General features: G+C 43.0%; 1 protein-coding gene across 1 annotated transcript in view; it reads left to right on the top strand.

Moving 5' to 3' along the window:
• Positions 1 to 27,184, top strand: part of KIF5C (kinesin family member 5C) — a 166,014-nt gene that overhangs the window by 102,934 nt on the left and 35,896 nt on the right. The window contains exons 12-21 of the mRNA XM_011285287.4: positions 734 to 909; positions 5,682 to 5,750; positions 7,904 to 8,110; positions 10,191 to 10,337; positions 16,714 to 16,902; positions 20,167 to 20,284; positions 22,500 to 22,576; positions 23,910 to 24,019; positions 26,321 to 26,422; positions 26,647 to 26,707. Coding sequence (XP_011283589.2) covers positions 734 to 909; positions 5,682 to 5,750; positions 7,904 to 8,110; positions 10,191 to 10,337; positions 16,714 to 16,902; positions 20,167 to 20,284; positions 22,500 to 22,576; positions 23,910 to 24,019; positions 26,321 to 26,422; positions 26,647 to 26,707 — 1,256 coding nt within the window. The remainder of the gene's footprint in view (positions 1 to 733; positions 910 to 5,681; positions 5,751 to 7,903; positions 8,111 to 10,190; positions 10,338 to 16,713; positions 16,903 to 20,166; positions 20,285 to 22,499; positions 22,577 to 23,909; positions 24,020 to 26,320; positions 26,423 to 26,646; positions 26,708 to 27,184) is intronic.

Raw genomic sequence — 27,184 nt, forward strand, 5'->3', positions numbered from 1 at the left:
GCAAACTTAGAAGTGGTAGGCAGGGTCTCTGCACAATATTCTGGATTGGCTGCTTCTTTTTTTCTTGGGTCTACTTGACATCATAAGAAATTATTCTATTTGAACTCTCCAGATGAGCCAATTAATTCTGACCTCCTAGGGGAGAGGATGGTAGTAGGATGTGTGTTTATGCTATGTCAGTCAGAGCTCCTGGGTCCAGGGCTACCCTGGTTTTCTCCTTCAGATTCAGGGACTCTCAGATTCAGAGGATTATGGCCCTGCAGTGTTCTTGTCAATAGTGGTGAATTTGTTCCTTGATTTGGCTGTTTCTCTTAATGAAACGGTAACCTAATTAATTGGTAATTAGGATACCTCAGAGGCCTGTTTCCCTGTGAATCAACCACTCCATAGAATATGAGTCTAGTAAAGCCCCAGAATATTCCCCAACAAAAGGAAAGTGTATGCAAAAAGTTGTGGATGTCATTGTAAGCTGGATTAGTTGATGGAGCCAGTGTGCTTAAGTGATGCATCACAAGAGGGAGTATTATATAGTCCTCCTCTTCCTTAGACTAGTTTGGCCAATTAACTACAACCTTTCCTGTCAAATAGAAAGAACACAAGCTATGACTCTCTACAACAGCTCTTTATTGTGTCCTCCACGTCTTTTCACGGGAGTGACTATTTTTGGAATTCTTCCTGTAGGGTTGCATGCTGAATTTCTTCAATCCCCAACTCCTCTCGTTGTGCTTTGCAGGAGAAGCTGTGCCTGAGGATGAACAGATCAGTGCTAAAGACCAGAAGACCTTGGAGCCCTGCGATAACACCCCCATCATAGACAATATTGCTCCTGTTGTTGCTGGCATCTCTGCAGAGGAGAAAGAGAAGTACGACGAGGAGATCTCCAGTCTCTACAGACAACTGGATGATAAGGTCTGTAGCTGAAGATTATGGTCCTCACTCTGGTACAAAGATGAGAGGTGGCGGGTTCTAGACTGATTAGCCAGAAGCAGCTTCAAGCCCTGTGGGGGTGCTGATTTAGGGCTCTGGACTGATGTTTATGCCTGTCTTCCTAGTATCTACCCTAGCTCTTGATTGGGCAGACTCAGGGAACCTAGTTCATGTGGAATGGAAGCTTTTATGGAAGTTTGATTGGAAGACTAGAGAGTTAGTCTAGATAGACAGAGTCTTCACTTCTGGACATTATACCGGGGCTAATCACTGCAGGAGAGTGGGGGTGGTGTAAGCGTGCATGATCTTTGTTTCATTGTCCCTTCTATTCTTCTCTGGGCCTCTGCCTCACCTCTTGAAACTCCAACAGTAGTGCCAGCTATAGGGGCAGGGTGGTGGCTCCTCAAGCGAAATGTGTACTTTCATCATGCAGCTCTAAGGCCCTGGGTGAGGAACCAATGGTCGCGGTGTGTGGTCTGACATGTTTCCTTTACTGGTAAATCTGTTTTCAGGGGCATACTCTTGAACGAAGTTGTTTGAACACGCTGGTTAGGGATGTCCAATTTTATGGTACACTCTGGGACTCAAGTAGTCATGTAAATGCACAAGATGGAACAGAGGAGAAGAGACCTTGGAGAATGCTGTGCACCATTAATCCCCAGTGAAGGTCGGGTTAGGGATCCCAGAGGCATAGGAAATTAAATTGATGTTTCACGTGATCTTGGCATATTGCCCTTGGAATATTCTAAATCCTTTCAGTTCACTTCATCAAGGTTGCTGGTATTTTTAGTCCAATTTAATCTTTTCTGTTGTGGTGCAGCTCAGAGTGTTTGGGGACACCTCTGGTTTGTCTGAAACAGCTTTGTTATGTTAACATTGCCATTAATCTTACCAGCCTGTCTATTCTGAGTGAGGCTCCGTCTGTATCTGTATCACCTTTACAAGCAGAATGTGAAGCTAGTTCTGCTTATCTGTGACCCTGGGAATTCACATTGTGACGACAGAGTTAAACTGGGGGGACCGTACCTTTTTGGTAACCTATTTAATGAGACATTCACACCCAAGAGAGCTGGGCTAATTGCCCTTTAGGTGCTTGACACACTGTTATCCTTCCATTTCTAACCAGATATTATTATGCAAAACCTCAAAGTCAGAGAAAAAGGAGATCAATAGTAAGTTAACAATGTATGCAATTTCTTGATTTCTCCAGAGAAATGCTATTGTTTTAACATACTGTGATTTTTTTTTTCATTTTAGAATTGATGGGTTCATTTTAGTAATCCCCAGAGAATTTTGAATGAGGGATGATGACCTGATTCTCTACTCTGTTCTCTATGAATAGACTCCTGTCATGGTTGGAATAGGGATCATTCACCTTGGTAGCATGAGCAAATTTCATTGATCTGAGAGAGACTTTAGAGTCTTAAATGCAGCTCCTGAAATGTAGTGATGAGGACTGGGTCCAAGTGAGGAAAATGCCATGCCTTGGGGCTTTTTGGTTGGTAGCTGGCAGAGCTGACCCTGGAGTTTCTGCCCCCTGATGACCAGCCCAGAACACTTCCTGTTGTATTATTTTCCGATGGCGTATGCTTTGAAGACCCTCAAACACACACATTTTGAGGTTAGCATTTGTGGTCCCTCATAGGGGGTTGCTGAGATCGGAGAGAGCACTGAGCTCCTTAGCCCTAGAGGGCACCAAAGCTGGTGGTTTGACCTTAGTGACTACCCGTGGTCTGCCTCATTATGTCTTTATTAGCCATCATTGTTATTTGTCCTCCTCTTAAAAGTTCTAGAAGGTATTTCATGCTTCTGATGAGATAGGTGGTTTGATACTTTGGAGAACACATACGTTGGAACATGGCATCTTCATAGATTATTGAGTGGTAGAGCTGAAAGCATCTGGATCCAGATGAGAAGCTAGCCCAGGGTGGTTATGTGACTCCCCCCAAGTTCACATTTGTGTATCTTCTGGCTCCGAGTCCTGTGGTCATCCTGTTCGGTCTTAGCCCTTTAAACGAGGGACTTGTCAACCCTAATCATTTAGGGTTTAGAATGTGGTGGGAGAAAGGCTACATGGTCTCCTCCCAGCTGCCCCCTCAACCCCTCTGTGCTGTCTCTCCAAGGGTCTAAGGACAGGTACTGTCCAAGGCAGTGCTGTGTGATGAAAAAGCATACACTTTTGAGTCAGACCTGTGTCTTAATAATGCTGAGACTTGGGCCGATGAACAGCCTACCCAGCTGAAGTTTTCTTTCTCATCTTCAACACGGGCTCATATCTGTTAACACCCCAAAAAAGTTGCAGTGGGAATTAAAAGTTTCTAGTGTGTCACAGTTGCTCAATAAATAGTTTCTTTCTCTTCTGGGTTCTGTTTGCTTGAGGGAGAATCCCACCTTATGTGGTTTCAGAGGTGGGGGGTGCAGAGATGAGTTATGAGCAGACTTAGAAGATGAGCAAGTTGGTGTTGGCACTGTCTCCTTTATTCCTCGTCTCCTGCCATCCTCATGCTCTAGTGGAAATGTGTGAGAGGAGTTCAGTGCAAGTAGAAATAGAAGTTGAACCTCATTTCACTGAGTACCATAGCAACAAAAACATTTTTATAATTAAAGGTGGCCAGTGATGGGCTGACAAGTCACCATTTCACATGTAAGAAAATCCAGGAACAAGAATATTTTCTGAAAAGTGCTTTGAAATCTGTTGCGTATGGACTAGCTCTTAATAGTCAGCATCAGACTGAGCACGTTCTAAGAAGTGCACTTGAATGTGTAGCTGTGGACTGCACGGCACATTGTATTCTGAAAGTTTTGAAAAAAAAAATTTAAAGATCAATTCCTTGGAGAAGTTGCCTTAACAAAGCGCTAAGTGTAGTTTTGGAAATATCTCTGGTACAAGTGATTCATGTCCTTATAATGTAATCCTGTTCTTCACATCCTTCCCAGACGGCCTAGTGGCCCTGGGTTTCTTACTGTACCTCAGAAATCACTGCACCTGGCTTGTCACCTGTCGGGGAGGAAGGCTGCGTCTTCAGGCTTTGAAATGAACACAGTGTGAGAACAAAGGGCTGGCTCCACCGTTCTGCTTCTCTTGTGATTTATATCGCTTGTAGCCATTGCTTATGTGTCCCAGGGGAAGGGATGGCAGCTCCCTGATGTTAAACTCCTGGAGTCTTTTATGTTAAGTTGTTTAATATTTATGTGCCAAGGAACATAAACACAAAGTTGTTCCTGGTAACTGACACTCTTAAGTTTATAAAGTAGAAGAGAAAATATGCCCTACAGAATAGTCTCCTAGTTGTGCAAGTACCATTTTCTGGCAGTTTCACTCTGGTGTAATTTCCCTAATTCTCCTGCCAGAAACCGAATTTGGGGAGGAGAGTCTTGAGTATTTTGTTGAACCATTAAAGAAACATTGATGTAAAAAGTTCAGTAGAAACAGGGTCTCCCCAAACAGGGAAATAAGACCAAAAGATGTTCTACACAAAGGAAGACGAGATACAGATCCTGTAATACTGATTTTAGAATTTTCTTGCTCTGCGGAAAGCATTCGTCGTGATGCTGAGTCAATCTGATTTAAATGGAAGCATAGACACGACCAAACAGCCTAGAGAATATCCTGTGGAAAACTGAGGTCCTGCGCGCCAGGCCCTTGAGTTCACCCCTCTCACCTCACCCCCGGAAAAGGCGGAAGGCTCAGTGCAGGTTTTCATGGGCTGCTGTGAGAACGCCTGGGCCACACCTGGCACAAAGAGCGACCCCATAATACCGAATCTGACTCTGCTTGGGGTTTAGACCCTGGAAGTGTTATCCAATAGGATTTCCTCCTGTGTTTACGGGAGGCGCACTTGGGAAGCCAAGTTGCTCTTCACAGGCTAGGCTTCACATTTGCATCTGAATTCATGAAAATCTTTGTAGTGAAGACCGAGCTTCCTGCTGTTAAATGTTGTCTGCCCGCTGCTCTGCCCACACTGGCTGGCTGGTGTCTGGGAGAGGCAGAGACGTTTGCGCTGGGCAGTGAGAGGCGGACAGCTCTGGCTTTTGTGGTAGCAGCACCTAGTGGCAGAAAATGAGAGTGAGGGAAGCAGATTTGTCCGTGGGCAGATCATTTCCCACTTCAGTGACAGGCGGGAAAGTAAGCATTAACTTTCTGCATCCCCCACTTCCTTCAGTGTTTTTGTTTTTTTCAAGTGGTAAGAAAATGAACTTCTAATCAAGGGGGAGATCTGCTCATGCTGAAGATTAATTCTCTAGTGAATGTTTTTCCAGTGTCTGTAAGTAAGAGATTTGAAGTGGAAATACTGGTCTCTCCTACCGATCGCGTGGCAGCATTCCTGGTCATTGATGTGTTTGACGAGATTTGGAACGTGAATATATTACAGTGCAGATGGTTAGAAATTCACTCCCTTATTTTTTCTTAGTATCTTTGAATTGGGAGGGATAGCTTCAAAGTCCTTTCTGATTCCCAAACCCTGGATCTCTGATTTCTGGATGAGCAGGAATTGAGTTGAATGTGTAGGATATTATATATCCCAGAGTACCGAGATGTTTCATCTGCTGAGAAAGGCGGAGAAAGGAGGTACTTTAACCAAATCAGGACCTCAGAGTCAATCTCTCATCTATGGGGGAAGAATCACACCATTCCCTTCATCTGATTAGCAAGCCTACAGCTGGCGTCCTGCTATCTGACTGTCGTCGGGAAGCCAGGATATCAAAAATGACATAACTAACCCCAAAACATTAAACATGATGTTTCGTTTCAGGATGATGAAATTAACCAGCAGAGCCAGCTGGCTGAAAAGCTAAAGCAACAGATGTTGGATCAGGACGAGGTAAAGAATGCAATAAATTTTTTTTTTTTTATGAAGTTCTCTTATTACTCTTTGTTGTTGACATTTGTTCCAGAAATTTAATTTGCACAGAATTTTTTCAAAAATCATTGAATCATGTGGACATTTCTTGGTAGATTTCCTTTGAATGCCTGTTAAAAGCTGAGTTTAGAAAATGAATGTCTGACTTTGTAGACCTCTGAGGTTTTGAGAGTGCATAGCTGGTTGCTACACTTAGTCTTTGAAGAGCAGAGATAAAGGAGTTCTGTGATTGGACAAGGACGATTCTAACTCCTCATACCCAGCGCCTAGCACTCCCATTTCTTGCTGTTTTAGTTCTTTTCAGCTTTGCAAATCAGCCGGCTCAGGTCTTTGATATATACTGTGTTCTTGTGCTACCTTGTAGGAGGTAAAAAACCAAAAAACAAAAGTAGAGATAGAGGGGAGGAGAAGGCAAAGAGGAAAGGGCTCAATTAGTATGTGTTTGATATAGTAAAAAGGAGGCAAATTGGTTTCAGTCTTTCCCTGGATGGTGTTGAGTTCTCCAGTGAATGTCCTTATTACGTTGTGTTTTGCCAAGTATTTAACAAACAGGAACCCAAACAAAGGATAGATAGCCAGTCCATCAAACATAGATGATTAGTTTCTCTTGCTGAGGACCACCTAAGTATTTTTTCTCTTTTGTGCTTTAGGGTACTTTCTGCTTTGTTGCAAAAGTGCTACAGATTGGATTACATGATACAGTTCCAGCAGGTGGCTTGAGTTCATGTCCGTAGTCCCAGCCTTCCCATAGACCTAATTCTCTCTATAACCATTCCTTTCTCTTCCTCTTTGCTTCCCTTCATCACTTCAGGACAATGATTATACCACCTGTCCAAACACTTCCCTTGGCAGGGAGATCATCTATGCCTTTGCAGTCAGACCAACCATATTTAATTGATTTTCCTCTTTTTTTTTCATAATTAAAATTTTTTTTTAATTTTTAAAAGAATTTTTTTTTTAATTTTTTTTCAACGTTTATTTATTTTTGGGACAGAGAGAGACAGAGCATGAACGGGGGAGGGGCAGAGAGAGGGAGACACAGAATCGGAAACAGGCTCCAGGCTCTGAGCTGTCAGCACAGAGCCTGACACGGGGCTGGAACTCACGGACCGCGAGATCGTGACCTGAGCCGAAGTCGTTCGCTCAACCGACTGCGCCACCCAGGCGCCCCTAAAAGAATTTTTTAACATTTATTCATTTTTGATACAGAGAAATAGAGCACGAGTAGGGGAGGGGCAGAGAGAGGGAGACACAGAATCTGAAGCAGCCTCAGGGCTTCAGGGCTTGAACCCATGAACTATGAGATCATGACCTGAGCCAAAGTTGGACGCTCAACCAACCGAGCCACCCAGGCTCCTGAATAGAGCTTCCTCTTCCCTGTAGTTGAGTTTTTCATCTGCTCAGTGTCTCCTGCCTTCTTCCTCCCTTTTGATTCCTTTGCATCTCCAACTTGGTACAATTGCCTATGATAAACTTCCTTGTTGTTACATTTAAAACTCAGTATTGTTTTTCTATACAGCCAAGGCAATATCTGTTCTGATAGGAAAATCAGAAAACACAGTAAGCACGAAGATAATGAAAATATCCACAAGCCTACTCATTCACTTTTAACTAATGTGAATGTTTGGGATATATTCTTCTATACACTCATGATCAGTATTAAGAAAAATTGGCAATTGCTTTATACTGTTTTGGTTGGCTCTGAAATGGACCTGTTACAATGTGAAATAATGGTAACGTTAAAAAGCCAAGTGGTATTATTGTCATCCTCAGAGATGATTCCCTTCATTCTTTGTTCACCGTTTGGAATAGCCAACCAGCCACAGAGTGGGGTGATTTTTGATGTGTTATCAGTTCTTTGAGTGAAGCCTACCTAGCTTTAAAGTTAAAGAAAAAAAAAAAAAAAAACTAAAAACACTAGAAAGAAAAACAGATACTTGAAACCTCATGCTATTTTTTTTTTTTTTTTTTTTGGCATCTGTATATACAGTAAGGTTTCTAGGCATCCTGAGCATCCTATATCTGTTTTTAAAGTTACTTTATTTTGGAGTGAGCCCAGAACATAAACACTTGAACATTACACTCACCAGTTCTATGCCATCTCATTTCCCCAGCTTTTGGCTTCCACAAGAAGAGATTATGAGAAGATCCAGGAAGAACTGACACGTCTCCAGATTGAAAACGAGGCAGCCAAAGATGAAGTGAAAGAAGTTCTCCAGGCTCTGGAAGAGCTGGCTGTCAATTATGACCAGAAGTCCCAGGAAGTAGAGGACAAGACCAGGGCCAATGAGCAGCTGACAGATGAGCTGGCCCAGAAGACGGTTGGCACATTTGTGTCTAGGGGGGTGGGACTTTTCCGTTGCTGTTCCTGTACTTATGTTGATCTGTTGACAGACACTATATAGGAAGGCAGTTGGCAGAATGGTTCTTCAGTGTTAGATACATTCTCTGAAATCCTCCAGTAATTGAAATGGTAGTTCATGTAGGTGACGTTTGTCTACACATCCCCGAACTGCATATTGTTTCATATCCAGGGGATTTATAACATTAGCGCGGATGCCTTGTCAATAGTCAAGAGCATGCAGACTTTGGAGCCACAAAAATCCTTGTTAAAATTTCGACTTTATAACTATTAGGCCTTAATGAACACAAGTAAACTTCATGAGTATTTGTTCCCTTATCTGTTAATAACATACACCTTTCAGTGACAATTTGTATAAAGCACTTAGCACAGACCTGTGCATATGCTACAATACCAATAGATAAATCTCAAAATGTTATATAAACAAGTGAGAGTAGGTGACTGAAGGAAGGTGTGGGTTTCACTCTTGTTTGTACCCTCCTGATGGAAACTCATTCCTTCCACACAGTTTCTTGTCCTAGCCTAGGACTGATTGTCCTGGTGTGTTTGTCATCCTGTTTTACATCAGTGCTTCAGTCTGCATATTTCCTAAATTTCAGATTCTCCCAAAGATGCCACAGGTTCTGCACAATGAGCTAGTGGCAGCAGGGACAGGGAGCACTTGGTGACGTGGCTGGTGGCAAGATGTTTCCATTTTGTCCTTTTCTACTTGGAAAATGGGTGGTGGGAAACCGAGTGGCTCTAACTGGCTGCCCTTGGCACCTTGGCCCAATGGCCTGCTATCATAGGATTGTGCCTAGCCTGCTTTATGGAAGACTTCCAGTCCTCCCAGGCAAGGGGTAGCAGTTGGTGCAGGAAAGCTCTAACCTGCTGACTGTACAGCTGATGGAAAAGCCTCCTAACTCCGTATATTCAACTGCATGAAGGAAGACGTTAAAATGGCTTTCCAAGATGTGAACTATTGCTTCTGTGGGTTTTAAAAACAAAACGAAGTAAGTGGTGGCAAAACCAAAAAAGAAACAGAAAACAAACCAGAAATCACTTAGGAAAGGAGGAGGCTTAGATTTTCTCTGCTTACTCTTTTCTACAGGATTCTTTAATTAGCCCTTCATATTATTTGCTTCTCAAAATGATGGAACATTTTCCATAATAGGGTCCTTATTTTCTGCCAAGCCAAAGTATTACTAGACTGGTATGGGGTACTATTTTCAGTCAGATCATTAAAAAGTGCTCTAGGAAAATAGCTGCATATGGAAGAATTTCATAAGTGTCTTTGCATTGACCTCCACAGCTCTGAAATTTAGGGAAATTATTTTCTTTGCTGGCTGAGTTAATACCAAGACACCAAAATATGACTATTCCACTGATGTTGAGAGTTCGTTAAGTTCGTTGTAAATATCTACCTTCTGGTAACATACACGGGGGATGGGAAAGAGATGGGTTGTTAACGTTTGGCAATAAAATGGAGCTACTGCTATATGTTGAGACGAGGACTTGACTCGTTTTAAAAAGAGATGAGAGTGTTCAATTCAGCTTCACTGTGAAGGTTAGAAAACTTTTCATAAGTTGTTTTCTAAACTGATGAATGTCTCTCTGGGCCTTCCAAACCCATCTATTACTGCGAAGTCAGATTGGGGATCTGGAAATGGCCCAGGGAGCAGGTTGGTTTGGAGATGGGGGTGGGGTGTTTGCAGGTATGTTTGGTCCCTGGAAAATGAGGACCAAAATGGAACATCTTGTGGGTAGGAAGATGTGATCACATGCTGTCAACCTAAGGGCTCCCTTTGGGCTTTATTTTTTAATAACTTATTTCACCACCCCAGAGATTGTCACATGATATGTGGATGCAACGTACCAGGCCATGACAAATGCTCCTTTTTTCTCAGAGAATGCAGTGTTCCACTATAGTTCAACTTACGTTGAGATCGCATGAAATGATAAAAGAACTCCATTCTACATTATGTTGTCATTCTTTGTAGTACCGTGGGTATGAATTGATGGGCAGCTCTTTTAATTTGCTGTTAAAATGTGTTTTTCAGACTACATTGACAACCACACAGAGAGAGCTGAGCCAGCTACAAGAGCTTAGCAACCACCAGAAGAAGAGGGCTACTGAGATCCTGAATTTGCTGTTGAAGGATCTGGGGGAGATAGGTGGAATTATCGGCACCAATGATGTGAAGACTGTAAGCCAGCCCTTCCTTTTGCCCCCCCCCCCCCCATCCGTACTTATAACGTGTGATCCTAAGCAAGCGGTGTCTGTGTTTTATTCTCCTAAGTATCTAATGCTCAGTACAGTGTTTTGCACCTGCCACCTACTTGTTACTATTTGAACAAATGAACCAAGGGCTGAATGAATGACTAAGAATGACTGGGTTTGGAAAAGAAGAAAAAAATTACCTTTCCAGTAGAAGAGATGTCTTCAAATTTTGGTTGGCCTTATGCAAATTGTGTTATTTCTCAAACTATATGCCAATGTCACAGAAGTTTGGAATTGGATAGGTTAAACAACACTTCTAATCTCAGAATTGTGTTTCTCTTTTTCTGTGAGAACCCAGCAGAATGAAAATTCCCCAACCAATTGGTATGAATTAGGAAAGCTTTCAGCTGAAAGTAATAGGATTCTAACAGTGGCTTAAAAAATAAATCCACATTTAATTATTCACAATATGAGAAGTCTAGAATTTGCTATTCAGGTTGTGATCTGCATCGCCTGGGAGTTTGTTGGAAACTTGGAGTTTGTACAGACTCTCAAGCCCACTGCAGACCTACTGAAATTAGAATCTGCATTTTAACAAGATTGTCCAGGTCATTCTAACCTTATTAAAATTTCAGAAGCAAATTTTGGTCCAGTGTCCCAATGATGTCAAGGATTCAGATCTTTTCTTTGTTTCCTTTCTGCTTTTGTTAGCTTGTTACCTTTTTACATTCTTAGAATTTTGTCTCGTGGTAGCAAGATAGCTGCTATGGCACCGAGCATTGTATCTTCGCACAACCACATCCAAGGCAGGATGGGTTGAAAAGGCAGCAAGTTTCCATCCAGGATGGAATTATATCCCAGAAGTCCCTGATAGATGTCCCCTTATACCTTACTAGCCAGAATTGGGTTACATGGTCACCCCAAATTGCAAGGGAGGCTGGCAAAGCAAAGGGAAATAGTATTGCTGTAATTGGCTTCAACGAACCGTGATAAATCCCCTGGAGTTGTGCACATTGGTGCTACGGACAGCAAGGAGTAAGGGAGGTGGGAAGAATGGGAGTGGTATGAAGTTTTCCATGAGCCAGGAATAGAGGGACAAAAGAGCGTGTGTAATGTTATCAGGCAAGAATGGATAACAATTGCCGCAGTATAAGGAGATCGAGATTTAAAAAAATGGCTTTATTAAGGAGGTATAATTGACATAAATTAAGCTGCAAATATTTAAAGTGCATAGTCTGAAAAGTTTTGACATATTATACGCTCATGAAACCATTACCAAGTAAGATAATGAGCATATCCATCACCCCCAAAAGTGTGTGGGACTGTTTGATCTAATCGTTATGCTAAAACCACACTGTTTTGATTACTGTAGCTTTATGATAATAATACAGCACCTTGTACAGAATAGCCATTGATAGCTGTGGTGGATTTTGGCAAGCCAGGGAATAACATTATATTGTTTAACGTCTACTTCACAAGGCCCTAAAATCAAATTCTTTGAGGTTAGCCCTTTAAAAGGCTGAATTCTACCTCAGCCTTTATGGGCACACTCAGGGTTTGAGTTGGGATTGTTAAATACTAGAAAAGGCTCCCCAGATTCCTTCTGTTTATAGACATTTCTGGGAAGCATAGAAATCCCTTCTTAGATGACATAACATATCTAGGCTTAGAGTATACAACCTTTTGTAAACCTAATCATTCTTTCATAGAACCTCTCTTGTAACTGCATATCTCATGAATCTTTGCAAATGAATCTAATTTTAGCACTGAATTCTCAAATACTACAAGCTTAACCCTATTAAGATCCAGTTTGGTGATTTTATATATGGGGATTTAATTTTTGGAAGCATGCTGGCTTTGGTGTTGAGCTATAAACTTCTGAGATTTGGGTGATTAAATGGCCCTTGCGATATGAAGGTGGAATTGATTTATGAGAAGTTGGTGCCTGCTGCTGATAACGATAAGGGAAGATATTTTTATGCTAAGTTCTAAAATAGAGCTAATGAGAAATGCTAATGAAATCAAGAAGTGTCTGGGTGCTTCGGCATTAAAAAAAGAGTCCTTACCTTTGGGAATCTGAAGTATGATTGAGATTATTTTTAAATGCTCAACTGGATGTTTTCCGGATATTTTTGGATTCCAGACATTGGATGCCTTAGTTAATTTCATTGATAACTAGTTATTTTCATTGATAACTCTCACTCAGAGAGCATCATATTCTTAATCATTATGAAGTTTGTTTTTTTCTTACAGTTATGGTTTAATCATTAGGGCAATGAGAGCTAAAGGGAAGGGGTTATGGGACTTTGGGCAATTTCACTTCACTTCTTGAGGCTTCACCTTCCTGATTTGTAAACTAACGAGATGAGCCCGCATTATCTTAAAGGTTGTCAGCTCAGAAATGTCATGAGTTATACATATATTTTTTAAATCTATATTTTGGGTATGGAGTATTGGTTATGAGTATTCAACTAAAGTAATTCTTTTATCTAAAACAATGATCAGATCAGGGAAAACTTTGTCAGTGATCCTGTTTTCTGTTCCTGAAACCCTATTCAGTTCCCACAGTCCCTTCTTTTTTTTTTTTTTTTAGTAATTTTTAAAAAATATTTATTTATTTTTGAGAGAGAAAAAGACAGAGTGTGATTGAGGTAAGGGGCAGAGAGAGAAGAAGGCACAGAATCTGAAGCAGGTTCCAGGCTTGAAGCTGTTAGCACAGAGCCTGATGCAGGGCTTGAACTCACCAACTGAGAGATCATGGCCTGAGCCGAAGTCGGACACTTAACTGACTGAGCCACCCAGGTGCCCCCAACAGGGTCCTTCTGGTCGTACCTTGGGATAAGGGGAAAAGATGTCCTCACTTCAAGAATACAACAGGCTCAGACAGCAGGGAAATAGAAGAACCCACATTTATCCAGCTTAATCATGTCTTCAAACGTTTTTAGAGTTCAGGCAATACTTTGTTTAGGCAGCAAAATGAGACCAACAAATGATGCCATGAGCCTAGAGTTGATTTTATGTGGGTTTATTAGTGAGCTTCCTCTTCTTGTCTTGTTTACCAGGCTTTCTTTAAAACAAAGATTTCCAGAAGTCTAACCACACACCAAATAGAAAGTTGAGGCAGATTAAATGAAAGGGATTGGATTAACTGCCAAATTTTCTTTTGACTTTGGGTCTGGGGAGATGGAGATGAAGAATTTTAAGCATCAGGGACCCTGCTATGGCTGAGCAGAGAGGAGGATAAATGCTCCAGATCCTGGGCCTGATCAACCCTCATCACCAACAGCGCCACTCCCGTCAGCCTCTTCAACACAGCCTTGGGTCTGGAGGGTCCAGGGTTTTGGGGTCCCAGCCCCCAGCCAGAAAGGTGGCCCCCAGGAAGTCTAATGTCTCCAGTTCCCTCCTGTCCTTCAAGCTCTCGGAAGCAACCGCTTCAAGCCTTAGCTGTGTACTGCACTAACAAAGCAAATGGACATTTCTGGGCATTAAAAAAAGAAGAAGAAGAAGAAGCAAAAAAGGACTTCTAGTCCCATTCTGACTCTTAGGTGTTAGAATGTGAACAGTAACCTCACCTACCTTTTACTTGGCCTTGAGATGGCACCTTGCATAGTCACTCCATGCTCTAGGGACCTGGAGTGGCGGGTATGGAGGTGACTTCTAGTAGGCGGGCAGGCAGCATCTCATGCCCATGTGAAGGCAGTCTTTTCTTCTGGATTAGTCATCTCTGTTGGATCATGCAGTTTAGTGTGTACTGTTGGAGTCATTGTCAAACCCAGGGGAGAGTTATAAATAACACTTCTTGATTCTCCGTTTTTTTCTTTATTATTTTTTTTTAACGTTTATTTATTTTTGAGACAGAGAGAGACAGCATGAACGGGGGAGGGTCAGAGAGAGGAGACACAGAATCTGAAACAGGCTCCAGGCTCTGAGCCATCAGCACAGAGCCCGACACGGGGCTAGAACTCACGGACCATGAGATCGTGACCTGAGCCGAAGTCGGACGCTCAACCGACTGAGCCACCCAGGCGCCCCTCTTGATTCTCCTTTTTGAAATAACAGTATACTGGGCTTACTGAAAACTTTACATTTACATGACTGAATATATGAACTCTTAAGTGGCTAAAACAAAACAAAACAAACAAAGCAAAAACAACAAAAAGACAACCTGATAGTAAAACCATTTGTTTGGAGTATTGTTTGTTTTTTGTTTTGTTTTGTTTTGCTTTGTTTTCATCAGACTTAAAACCTTTTAGACCTCCTAGGACAAGAGTGGGCTCCAGAAGTTATGGTTCTGGTTTGGGGGGAAGAACATCCAGCTTTCATATTGGAGGAAGCCTATTATTGTATATACTCTTTTACTCTTCCCCAGCGCACACATCTGGGCATGGAGTATACAAAGTGTCCTCGTCTACGGACAGAGCTGGAGAGGAGGAAGTGCTTGTTCCCTTCCCAAAATGCCATACCTGTTGGTTCAGTGTTTTTCCATGAGGAGCTGGTGTAGGTTGTGAATTCCACATGAAAGAGATAGATGTTCGCTTACCTTTCTGGTAAGCTGGACCACATATAGGACATACCTGGTGAGGCTCAAGAACAAGCTTCTCATGTCTGCTCCACGTTGGACCAATCACAAAGGCACAACAAAACTGCATGGAAAGATTAGGGGTGTTTCTCATCCGTTATCTCCATGCATGCTATTGCGTTTAAAAAGTAATGTGATGAGGGGTGGTGTTGGTAGGCAAATCATTATTGGCAGTCGGAATTATAATTGGCTTAGCAAGAAACTCCATTAAAATAAGATGGTAGATAAGATTCTAGATTTTCGTTCTGTTAACATAGATTCTGCTTTGTGTTGATTGACACTGGAGTCATTTAACAAATACTGTTGTGGAATTCCTAGGGGAAGGTTGACCCCAGGTTACAAGCATTGAGTGCTGTCTAGTATACTTCCTCTCAGCTACCAATTTTCAGGACTGATACACGAGTCCATATTCTAGCTCTTAAATTTTCACTGAAAAATCATCATATGATGAGTCAATGACAGCAATACTGACAAAAGTAGGCAGTTGTACTGTGGAACATTAAAACCATAGTTGGAATCATTGTCTTTAGAACCAATTGAAGCCTCTATTTGTGGGCTGGGTACTGGACAGCTCTCTTGTTTTCTCCTGAGGTGCTAGGATGCCCTCTGGTGGTTAAACAAAATATGCACACAGTTACTTTGCTTATTTGGTCAATTGCTCTTCAAGAGCATCTTTGCCTCTCTGCAAATGAGCTTCTATCCCAAGTACCTTGCTTCAGTTTTTGTTTCCAGTTGAGCTCTGAAACTCAGACACCAAATATGAGATCGTGCAGGAATGCTGGCTGTCAGAATCTATCTTTCTAAAGGTGGATTCAGACTGTTAAATTCTCAGGTAATTTTAAATAATGCAAACTAAATTCCTGTTTCCTTAGAAGGGGTAGGCACAGAGGGGCGCCTGGGTGGCTCAGTCGGTTAAGTGTCCGACTTCAGCTCAGGTCATCGTCTTGTGGTCCATGAGTTCAAACCCCGCATCGGGCTCTGTGCTGACAGCTCAGAGCCTGGAGTCTGATTCTGTGTCTCCTTCTCTCTCTGCCCCTCCCCTACTCAAGCTCTGTCTCTCTCGCTCTCAAAAAATGAATAAATGTTAAAACGGGGGGTGTAGTCACAGAGATGGAAATACTGATTGGTAGTAAGTGAAAAGTCGTGTAGGAAAACCTTCATTTGGTAACAACACATTCTTACTAGATTTTTTTTGTTTGATTGAAGACTATATAGAAAATCCTTTTTTGTTTCAACAATTGCTTATAGAAGCATATTCACGACATTATTCTACTTCTCTGTCTGAATAGCAGACCACAGAGAACATAACTGAAATTTTTATTTGAGTTCTTATAGGGACTCAGAGTCCCCTTTAGGAACACTGGTGCTTGTAGTTATTCTAGAAATGTAAGGTATAAGACATTGAATGGAATACCTCATCAAAGTGAGCTCTTTTTAAGTATTCAGTGTCTTTTTCCTCCGATATCATGTCTTTTATCTTACAAATTAAATGTAATCTAATTTTTTTATTAAGGATTCATTGATTAAGGATTATATTCAGTAGAGGTTTTTAAGTCAGTCTTCCCCGAGGTTTCAGAAAACTTGGGGGATACGCACACACACATGCACACACAGTGAACATACAAGTAATTTTTAGTGATCATTTTCAGCTTGTGGTCCTATAATTAGGGATCCTTAATCAGAAATCCAGAGACATCTTGAGGATCCGTGGACAGATTTTAGGGGCCCCATGAAGCTCTGGGAATTGTAGGCAATAGTTGAGCATATTCCTTCCTGTGCTCAGTTGGCAGATGTGAACGGAGTCATTGAGGAGGAATTCACCATGGCCCGCCTGTATATCAGCAAGATGAAGTCGGAGGTCAAATCCCTGGTGAACCGCAGCAAACAGCTCGAGAGCGCCCAGATGGACTCCAACAGGAAGATGAATGCCAGTGAGCGGGAGCTGGCAGCCTGCCAGCTGCTCATCTCCCAGGTAGGTCACCCCTCTTCCCCTTATGTCACTCCCTTGACCTCTTGAAATCTGCTTCCTCTGTGCTCTTACTGGGACAGTACACGATTGGGTACACGATAGGGATAGTCGGTGGACTTTGCTTTATGTAAGACTTGTCCATGGCCTCCCCAGGCAATGAGAGCCCAGGCTTATTCTTAAGGCTAGATTTTGTTGTGTGAATTGCACGAATTCCCTTCAATCCCTTTTTAAAGGATGTGTCTACATATCCCTAACTATGTATGGATACAGAGGTAGGTAGGTAGAAATCTGTAATGAATGGATGAGATTGGATAGAATCTAAATCTCCTATCACCTAAGGCAACATTCCTTCATCTTTTAATCCCTACCACAGGTCCAATTTAATATGTGAAAACAGAAACTGTTGCCACTACTGCTATTATTAATAATAGTGGCAGGTAACATTCTATTGAGTGTTTACAATGCTCCATACACTGCACTGAGCACTTTACATGCATTATCTCACTTGATCTTTAAAAAAATCCTGGTGGGCAGGTTTTATTATTATTATTCTTATTTTTCAGTTAAGGAAAGTGAGACTCAGAAAGATTAAATATATTCTGCCCAAACTCATATAGCCAGTGCAAGGCAGATCTGGGACTCAAACCAAAGCTTGTGTGAACGCAAAGGCTTGAAGGGACTTTCAAGCCCTGGGGCACGTTTCCTCTGCCCTGGGAGTAAGACTGTTCTTCTTCCCACTGGAATGGCATTTTCATTTTAGGGAGGTGGTTTCAGAAGACGGCAGTCTAGTTTCTGGTCTGCCACTGATATCTGAGCTGGGTGTTTGGGGTTTGAGGCTTCTGTTGAGTGGTATAGGGAGAGCTGCTCACTGCCTTACACCAGGCATTAAAACAGCTGAAATCATTTGCAGGAATCTGATACCAGCATGGAGTGGAGCATCAAATAATACTGAGAGGCAGACAAAAGCATACTTCATTCTGGTATGCTTGTAAACACAGCAATATGTAATCATAGAACCAGCTCTAGCCGCCTCGTGTCCCGCCATAGTAATCTAAGAGACGCAAATTAACGCATCGTTTCCATTTTATAACTGATGTAATAAGCAAAAATGTATTGAAAAGATTATTTAGTGCTGGTGTGTGATAGTGAAATTTATGTACATTGCTGAGAAAAGTATAATTGGGTCAGTCCTTTTGGAAAGCACCTTGGGAATCAAAAACCATACAAATGTAAGTCCTCTGGTGCAGGAATTTCACTTATGGTATTTTCACTGATAATGAAAATGCAAAAATTTTATTTTATATGTTATCATTTCCTGATTAAAATATGAAAAGCCTGTATGGAAGATGTTAGGTGCAATGTTACTTACATTATAATAAAATAAAATATCCAAATACCTATTGATAGGCTGATAACATAAAGTTGCATGGGAGAATGCTATGTAGCTCTTACAAAGAATTTATGAAATTCAGCCATTTGAAAAGTTTAATTATATAAAAGTAAACGAAAATGAAAATGCAGAGTTATATTTATGCTTATGCCTTGCAACTTTATACAATATGCATTCATACAGTTGAGATCAGGAATAGTCGATAAGTTAAGAGTGGTTTATGGGTGAAATCTTGCTGGAGTTGCTTTATTTGACATTTTTATGATTTAAAAAACTTGAGAAAATAATAAACGTTAGGGCATGATATCCAGGTCACCTGTTACACTGATAACATGTGATTTTGGAAGGTCCCACCCCTAACATTTGGAGACCAAGGCAAGAGTGCAAATCGAGCTCCCTCAGTCTGCACCCTGCTGTCTCCTCTTTTCATCTTGACACACCAGCTTCCGTGTCTAAGTCCCTTCTGCACTGTCTGTGAACTGGTGAAACTGTGTCACTGTCAACTCTAATCTGTATAACTTGATGACAGAAGCTGCAGTGTCAGCCCTGGGAGTGGGCTTTAGGGCCACTGGAGTAGTGAGTTTCTGCATTTCCAGTACCCAGAGTGTGGTCTAGAAGGAGACGTGGGTCCTACATGGCACACCCCCTTAGCCTACAGACTCTTGGCTCAGTGGAATGAGTGTAGCCAGAGGCCAGCCCACATGGGGTGCTCTAAAGTATGGGGCTCAGGATTGAGGGCTCAGTTGCCCAGGTCTTAGAGTGACATTGACTTTGGGCATATGAGATCAGAGTCAAGAATATTTGAATGTTTCAGGGTTACAGGATACCTAGTTAGTGCTTTCTACATTAGCGACAAATGTAGCCTTCTTTTGGGTGCTGCTTTGTAGTCTCTTACAATTTACACAAAGCCAAATATTCAATCATTATTTCCTGGGGTAGGTTAGACCTTGGCTGTTTATTTTCTGACACGATCTAAGGAATCTGACAAAATATTTCCAGCTAAAATGCTATTATCTTCTTCGTTGACACTCATCCTTTTTACCAAAAGCTACACTTATAACATGACTGCTCCACCTGAGTCCATTTCCCAGAGGTTATTTCATTAGATTAGAGCTCATTCTCCAGGGTTTTCCTTCCTTAATGTGAACACTGTACATCTTGAGGGAGGGGTGTCTACCTATTTCCACCTGCTTAGAAGGGCCAACTGTCTTTATTCAGTCAATGAGCTCCCATTCATTCATTGGTCCCACTAATATTTATTAGGTATCTACTCCATACCCTCATGGAGCTAACAAGTAAAAAGAAATAGATAAGTCATGTAGAAGTTGGATGCTGTAACAAAGTGTTGGGACCTGAGTGATAAAGATTCTGGGAGGGTAGGCGGCAGCACTTCCTCAGGAGAGGAAAATGTAAAATGCAAGGTCCCCGACACAGGAATTGGTGTGCTTGAGAGACAGAAGAAAAGACACAATGTTTGAGTTCCGAAGACAGAATCCACAGGTGTTGGTTCAAAGAATGAAGCCCTCTTCCCTACACATTTTCCCAGTCCTTTCTCTCTAGCACACTCTGTTTTCTACAAGGAGACAAACCAGCTTGGATGTTGGCATCTCGCTTAAGTGGATGGTGAGGAGGGGGATGGCCATCAGAAGGGTCTGTGAGGAATGGGGCAGAGAAGCACAAGGAAGAAACAGAGGACTGTGTTAGTCTGTGATCCCAAATCCCAAGCAGAGGGCAAATATGCATCCTTTGGGTGTTGGTACTCCAAAAAGGGACCCAAGAACTCCTCTGTTGCATTTTCCCATCAGACAGTCCCAGGAAAGTCAGGATGGCAGTTATGGTCACTCATGCCTCCTTTATATCTATTTGCTTATTTAAAGCATGAAGCCAAGATCAAATCCCTGACAGATTACATGCAGAACATGGAACAGAAGAGGAGGCAGCTGGAAGAGTCCCAAGACTCACTTAGTGAAGAGCTGGCCAAACTCCGAGCCCAAGGTAAATAATTGACTACTTTGCAGGTGTTGAGCTCTCGACCCACATCAGATACTCTCTAGTTGGCTGAACTCATGATGTTTAGTTTTGCTCAATTACAGCACTTCTAGATCTACTGAAAACAATGGAATAATTGCCGGGTGAGCAGAAAGAAAGAAAGAAAGAAAGAAAGAAAGAAAGAAAGAAAGAAAGAAAGAAAGAGAAAGAGAAATATCTAGAAGACTGCCCCCACACAATATTTGCTCCTCTTCCCTTTTTTCCTCAGTCCACCCTGCTTCCCGAGTCAGAATCCTCTCTCTTTTCTACTTCCTGCCTCCAGTCTGTCACCACGGCCTGTCCATTTGACCTGCCAGATGCTTCTCTGCTTCTGCTCATCTCTGCCTTCATTTTCACCATCCTTAACCCTAATTAAGAGTTGTGGCTACATCCATCTACAGACAGTCCCACCCCATCTTCTCCTGGCCAGCCACCGTGTTGCTTCCCAGCGGACTATTCTAAAATCACTTTCTATCTTGTGCCAGCCCCATGCCTGTGCCCCTTCCATGGTGTCCCACCGCTCTTAATATAAGGTCTGAATTTCCACCAATGGCTACCTTTACCTTTATCCTATGAACAAGCTCTTCCCTTTGCCAGGCAGCCTTCTGATACTCTTTGCTTAGGGAAGTGCCTGACACATAGGAAACACTCAAAAGATATGAATACATAGAAGACATTCAAGAGAGGTAACTAGAAATGCAGAAGCCAGAACAGGATTAAGAATGTATGCATTGCAGTGAAATGGACCACACGTACTATGAGCTGCAATGAAAATTGTTAGTCCTTTGAGGAAAGCATTTTGAAAACAAATATTAATAATCGTAACACTTTTTACACCTTTTGATCCTCATATCTCAAATATTCATTGCAGAATTCCTTGTATTAGTGGGGGGAAAGAAAAGGAAAGGAAAGGAAGCCACCTAAATGCCCAACAGTTAATTGAGCTACGGTATGTTTTTTAACAGAACACGTATTGGGGGTGAAGTATGTGGAGGCTGTACAGCCATGCTTACGATGCATCCTTAAATTAAGTAAAGATCATAATATGCAATCTTATCTTCACTGTGGTTATAGCATGTAGGAATCAATGGATGCTTGTGTTCCAAGGCCTGTGGATTAATATTTAAAACGAAAATGGTTTTGATAGGGTAATAGGATTGGTGATGATGCTACCCTGTGTTTATTTCCCTTATTGTTAATATAGTCACTTGCTCAGTAAATACACTTTGTTTCAAATGCCAAGGCAAATTTAAAAAGATCAAGAACATCTTCACCCCCGCTATGACCTTGTAATGTTTTCTTCATGTGATAATGGATGAATGTTAGAGACAGAGTGTTCCCCCTAAGACTTCACACAGAAAAGAACTGTTCTCTCCTGTAAATGACTTCTGCAGTGGGACCACTGAGTAGAAATAAAACAGGGGTGAGAAGATCTGAAATAAAGTGGAGCAGACTAGATAGAAAGCATAATGACTTGAAAGTCACTGTTTTAAACCATTTTGCTCCCGCCCGCCATCCCACCTCAGCCTGCCATGGTATGCTCAGGGAGTGGTCCTAAAAGCAAGAATAGGCTGGGCTGGCTCCCCCTGGAGTGTGCCATGCAGCAGCCCTGCCCCAAATATGGGGCTTTCCTGTTTAATCTGGAGAGTATTATTTTATATTTCTATTTTCTCTCTTCTTAGCCTTAGATTATGTTTACCTGCTCTAGATTCTTAGAGAATAAACAGCTTACCCATGGGAGGTAAATTAGCTCTTTCTGGAACTCTAATAGTGTCATGAATCCAAATGCCACTAACATTCACATGGTGCTTTGTGATCTACATAGCAGGTTAATGTGTACGGCCTCGGGGCTTACTCACTGAGGCCAGGTGGGGACCGGTTGTCCGAGGTGTGAGGTCATAACCGGCCAGGTTGGTTCTGACCTAGAGTGGCCCACTCCAAGTTAGCACCTGTCCCCGACAGTCGCCCCTCCTGCTGGAGCCCTCCTCAGCCAGAAGTCCTCCTCCCAGTCTTGGATACATACCATGGGGTGTAGTCGGTGATGTAAGCTCACGTTTCACTCCGTGGCCATTCTTCCTTTTTTTTTTTTATCTTTTTTCTTTTAAGTTTTTTTTTTTTTTTTAACTTTTGGATGTGAGTCCTACCAGTTAAATCTTAAATCATCATTTAAAATTCAAAACAGAAAAAATGCACGAAGTCAGCTTCCAGGATAAGGAAAAGGAACACCTGACCCGACTGCAGGATGCCGAGGAAATGAAGGTGTGTATGCCACCCCTCCCATGGAGCCCAGCACGCATTCGGACTGCACTTTCTTGTTCTAGGGAACTCTGTCTCCTTCAGAGATGTGTGCGGCAGTGCGGGAGGGGGAGGGGAGTGGGGGTGCCGATGCCGGGCAGTCGGAGCCGTTCTCACGGCGTGGCCCGGCGTAGGACTGAGATGGAGGTGGAGTGTCCAGAAACCCCACGAAGTCCGTAGTAATAGCCATGTTGCTTTGGTACGTGTTCCTTCCCCGTTCCTGGTGCAGAAGGAAAGAGCAGAACCCGCCTCCCCCCTCCAGCCCCCAGTCCCTACATGAGCCACACTGTTGAGGTTAACTTCTGAAGAAGTGTTTGCCCTTTCTTTGAATGAAAGAAAACATTTCTCCTCTTGACATTTTTATTTTCTCATTTTTTTTGAATATTGATTTTATTTTCAGGAGAGTGCAAGTAGGGGATGGGCAGGGAGAGAGGGGTGGGGGGCAGAGGATCCACAGCAGGCTCTGTGCTGACAGCAGCAAGTCCATAGTGGGGCTCGAACTCACAAACTGCAAGATCATGACCTGAGCCAAAGTCAGATGCTCAACCCGCTGAGCCATCCAAATGCCCCCTCTCCTTGACTTTTTAAAGGAAGCACTCCAAATTTGAGTTTCCATCTTATACATAGAGATCTTTATGTTTGGTCACATGTAAAGTAGTGAAGGAAAATGTAGGATGAATGACTGGGAAATAAGATTTTTAGGTGAATAAAGTGAGATATGAGAAAATGTTGAATTTTACTTCATTTTAGGCAGACTACTAGTCCCTTTGGATGTGAGCCCATAGTCAAAACAGTGCCCGTGGTATGATCCTGCCCCAGGCTCACCTTGATGGGCCCCTCTCCTGGTTTCATATGGCTTTGGTGAAGAGCTCTCCTTTGAACATCACCACAAATCTGTGCAGTGGGCAGGACTGGGGCAATTATCTAAATTTTACAGATGAGGCAGTGTAGCTCACACAGGTTACATGGCTTGTCTGAGGTCACCTGAGTAGTCAGAGGTCCATGCCCTCTGACTGACCTGGCTAGAGAAGCCATGTAGCCTGGTGAGCTGTAGAAGGTCACGGATAAAGCTTTTTATTTAATTGATGGACTGATTTGCTCCCAGGGCCCGCTCTGTTTTATAATAGATCTTTGGGTTTTGTTGTGCCAGTACGACAAGGCGGGTTCTGGGGGCCCCAGTTTTGGGACCTGACAGCCGAGGGATGTGGGGTAGGAGGCAGAAGCAATCCAGGGCTTGTCATAGTGTGGGCTGTGAGCCAACGAGTGGATGACACATCTCTGCTGGCCTGGCTCGCAGAAGGCGCTGGAGCAGCAGATGGAGAGTCACCGGGAAGCTCACCAGAAGCAGCTGTCCAGACTTCGAGATGAGATCGAGGAGAAGCAGAAAATCATCGATGAGATGCGGGAGTGAGTCGGCCCAGGGGCTCTTGGGATGTGGGGGCAGGCATGGCGTCTTCGGCCAGCCTGGAAGGATGCGGCTTTGAGCTGAGGTCTGCTCGCCTCGCCCTGTGGGCCTTGGGCTCTGCCCTGGGCCGCAGTGGGCTACACACGCGGCTTCCGACGTCTGTTTTCCCATCTGGAGCTGAGCCTCGGGGGGGCTCTGCTGGGGCAGGTGGCAGGCGGGTGCAGCCGTCCTTCCTCGTGCCCGAGGAGCTGGGGTCATGTTGGTGACTCAGCTGCCCTCATAGGTGGAAACACCGTCTGTATGAAACAACATATTTAAAAAAACCCTCAGTTGGTCCTGACTCCGGAGTTCTGATAGGTTAATAAATCCTCCAGAAAAGATAGTCAGCTCCTGCTGCCTCCTCACCTGAACTCATAAATGCACCCTGCACAACCCTGAGCCACCTGGTCACATGTGCACACTTTGTAGGGACCTGTGTCTGTGCTCGTGGACCTGTGGCATTTGCCGGAATGGCTTCATTGCAGCTTGTCTCTGGGGACACCCCCACCCCCTTCAGGGCCATTTTCCTGTCCTGTCACGGCCACTGAAGAACCCCTGCTCCATAATGATCTCTCCCCTCTTCCTCTCTTACCTTCCTGCCTCATTGTCAAAACAAGTCACCAAGCTGGGAAGTACTTTCAGGATCCTCTCCTTGAGGGTTCTTACCATTTTTGCACAGTGAGTCCCTTGGCAATCTTTGAACCCCTTGGCAGAATAATATTTTTATTTATTTGTTTGTTTGTTTGCTTACTTATTTATTTATTTAATGTTTATTTTGAGAGAGAAAGAGAGAGAGAGAGCAAGCACACAAATGAGGCAGGGGCAGAGAGAGAGGGAGAAAGAGAAAATCCCAAGCAGGCTCCATACTCAGTGTAGAGCCCGACACGGGGCTTGATCTCACGACCTCGAAATCATGACCCGAGCCATAATCAAGAGTTGGATGTCTGACCGACTGAACCAACCAGGTACCCCTAGAATAACATCGTTAAATGCCACAAATAAAAGATGCAGGAAAACAAAGAAAACCAGTTACGTTGAAATACATTTCCATTCGCTAACACCTCCCCCGCCCCCTGCCCCCTGCTCATTGCCCCCAAGATATAGACTAAAGGCTCCTTCCACTCCCGCTTTCTGTAGATGAAGAGCCAGATTTCTATATGGGAGTCAAGGTTAAATGAGTTACTTAGGGTCACACTGCTAAGTAGGAATCAAACTGAAGTTAGAGTTTAATTCTCCAGGCTACTGATCCAAATCGCTCTTCAGTGTCTGCAAGCTGCTCGCACAGCATATTTGCATTTTAAAAGAGGAGAATGGTAACGAAGCAAAGTGTAAGTGTTGTGATCCTGGGCTCTGTGCACACTGTCTACCGAAGGCAAGCATTTCGTGTCGTCTTTCCTCGTTTTGAACCATCCCCGTGCTATTATTCAGGTTGTTCTTTCCCCTTCAAGCATGTCCTGTGTTCTTTATTCTGATTAATCACCCTTGACATGTTTAACTGGAAGGGGAAAGGAGGGAGGGAAGGAAGGAGGGAAGAGGGAGGGTTGGTAAATGAGTTAGTCAGTAGGTGTAGAAGTTTTGTTGGCCTGTGCCTTTCAAGCAGACTCTGAATTTTTCCTTCAGATAGTGTAGAGTCTGTTCCTTTACAGATGCACAGGCCTGGCCATACAAAAGATTTTGTAAATACTGCATGCAAATGTTGACAAAGTGCCCCCAACCAGATGGCGAGTTTCCCTTTTGCAGCAGCCCCTGGGCTTTCTTTGTATTTTTCTCTCTCTGTACCCACTCCTTGAAGACTTCACACAACTGTCCCTGTGTCAGCCAGGAATTTGGACTTAGAAAATGTTCTCAGATCATCGGACTAGAGAGGCAGGGAAGGTTGAAATGGCCAAATAAGGTTTCCCGAGTGTGGGTGCGTGCCATCTGTAGGGCAGACAAAGCAGAATTCTTCTGTGCTGTCTTTCTCTGTTTTTAAAATATCGGCCCTTTTCCTATCTCATTATTTTCCCCCCAAAGCTCTTGCACAAGCCACCTATAAATATATTCTCAAAGCCTTATGTTTCATGCCTCTGAGATGTTCCCAGAAATTAGTTTCCACTTCGGCAGGGAGGAAGCTGTGAGGTTGTTCTCTGATCCCTCAAAATCCTCTAGAATTGCCGCCTTTATTGCTCAGAACTAATGGGGTTGGAACAGAACCATGTCTTCGGCTGGGTGACTCGGAATTTCAGACTAATGTGGACTGTATTGCTTTTTCCTCTCAATTTCAGTTTGAATCAGAAGCTGCAGCTAGAGCAGGAGAAGCTCAGTTCTGATTATAACAAGCTGAAAGTGGAAGACCAAGAGAGGGAAATGAAGCTGGAGAAGCTCTTGTGAGTGTGCTTCAAATGTTTCCCTGGCTTTCTCTCCTCCCCGCGGGGTCCGCAAGCCTGCGTCCGTGATTCAGATTCCTAAATATTACGGTTAGGTTGGGCCAAGGCTGTTTGTGTGCGTTGGTTTGTTTTGTTGATTTATCCATAGGTACAAATGGAAATCTCTGATGCCCTTTTGGTGGTTCATAATTCCTTTTTTTGTTTGGTTTTGTTTTTTGTTTTAGATTGCTCAATGATAAAAGGGAACAAGCCAGAGAGGACCTCAAGGGGCTGGAGGAGACAGTGGTATGTCAACATGTTTCCCAACTCACTGTCGTCTCAGAGACCTGATGAGTTTGTGATTTGTTGCGTTTGTTTATCCTAAAATATCACCTGTGCCCACCTTTCTCACATACCGTCTTAGACAAAACGTTTAGGCAAATTCCATATATTTAGATATTCCATTTAGATAGAACATGGTGTGGAAAAGTGAGAATTGTAGAATTTATTCCCCAGCTCTTGACACAATGATTAACCATCAGTCTGTCAGTCCGTCTGTCTGTCCATCAGTCCATCCATCCATGCTTAGTGCTGTGACCATGCAGACCCTGAGTGAGAATTAAACTGACTTGCAAATCAATGACTGCAAGTTTACAGGTTTTGCACACTATAGCTTTTTTTCCGTTCAACATTCAAGAGCACCTCCTAAGGGCTGGCATTCTTCTAGGTGCTTGGGTTGCATCAATAAATGACAAAGATAAGATCCTGGAACTTGTGAAGCTT

Source organism: Felis catus, chromosome C1, assembly GCF_018350175.1.
Source record: "Felis catus isolate Fca126 chromosome C1, F.catus_Fca126_mat1.0, whole genome shotgun sequence".
NCBI lineage: Eukaryota > Metazoa > Chordata > Mammalia > Carnivora > Felidae > Felis > Felis catus.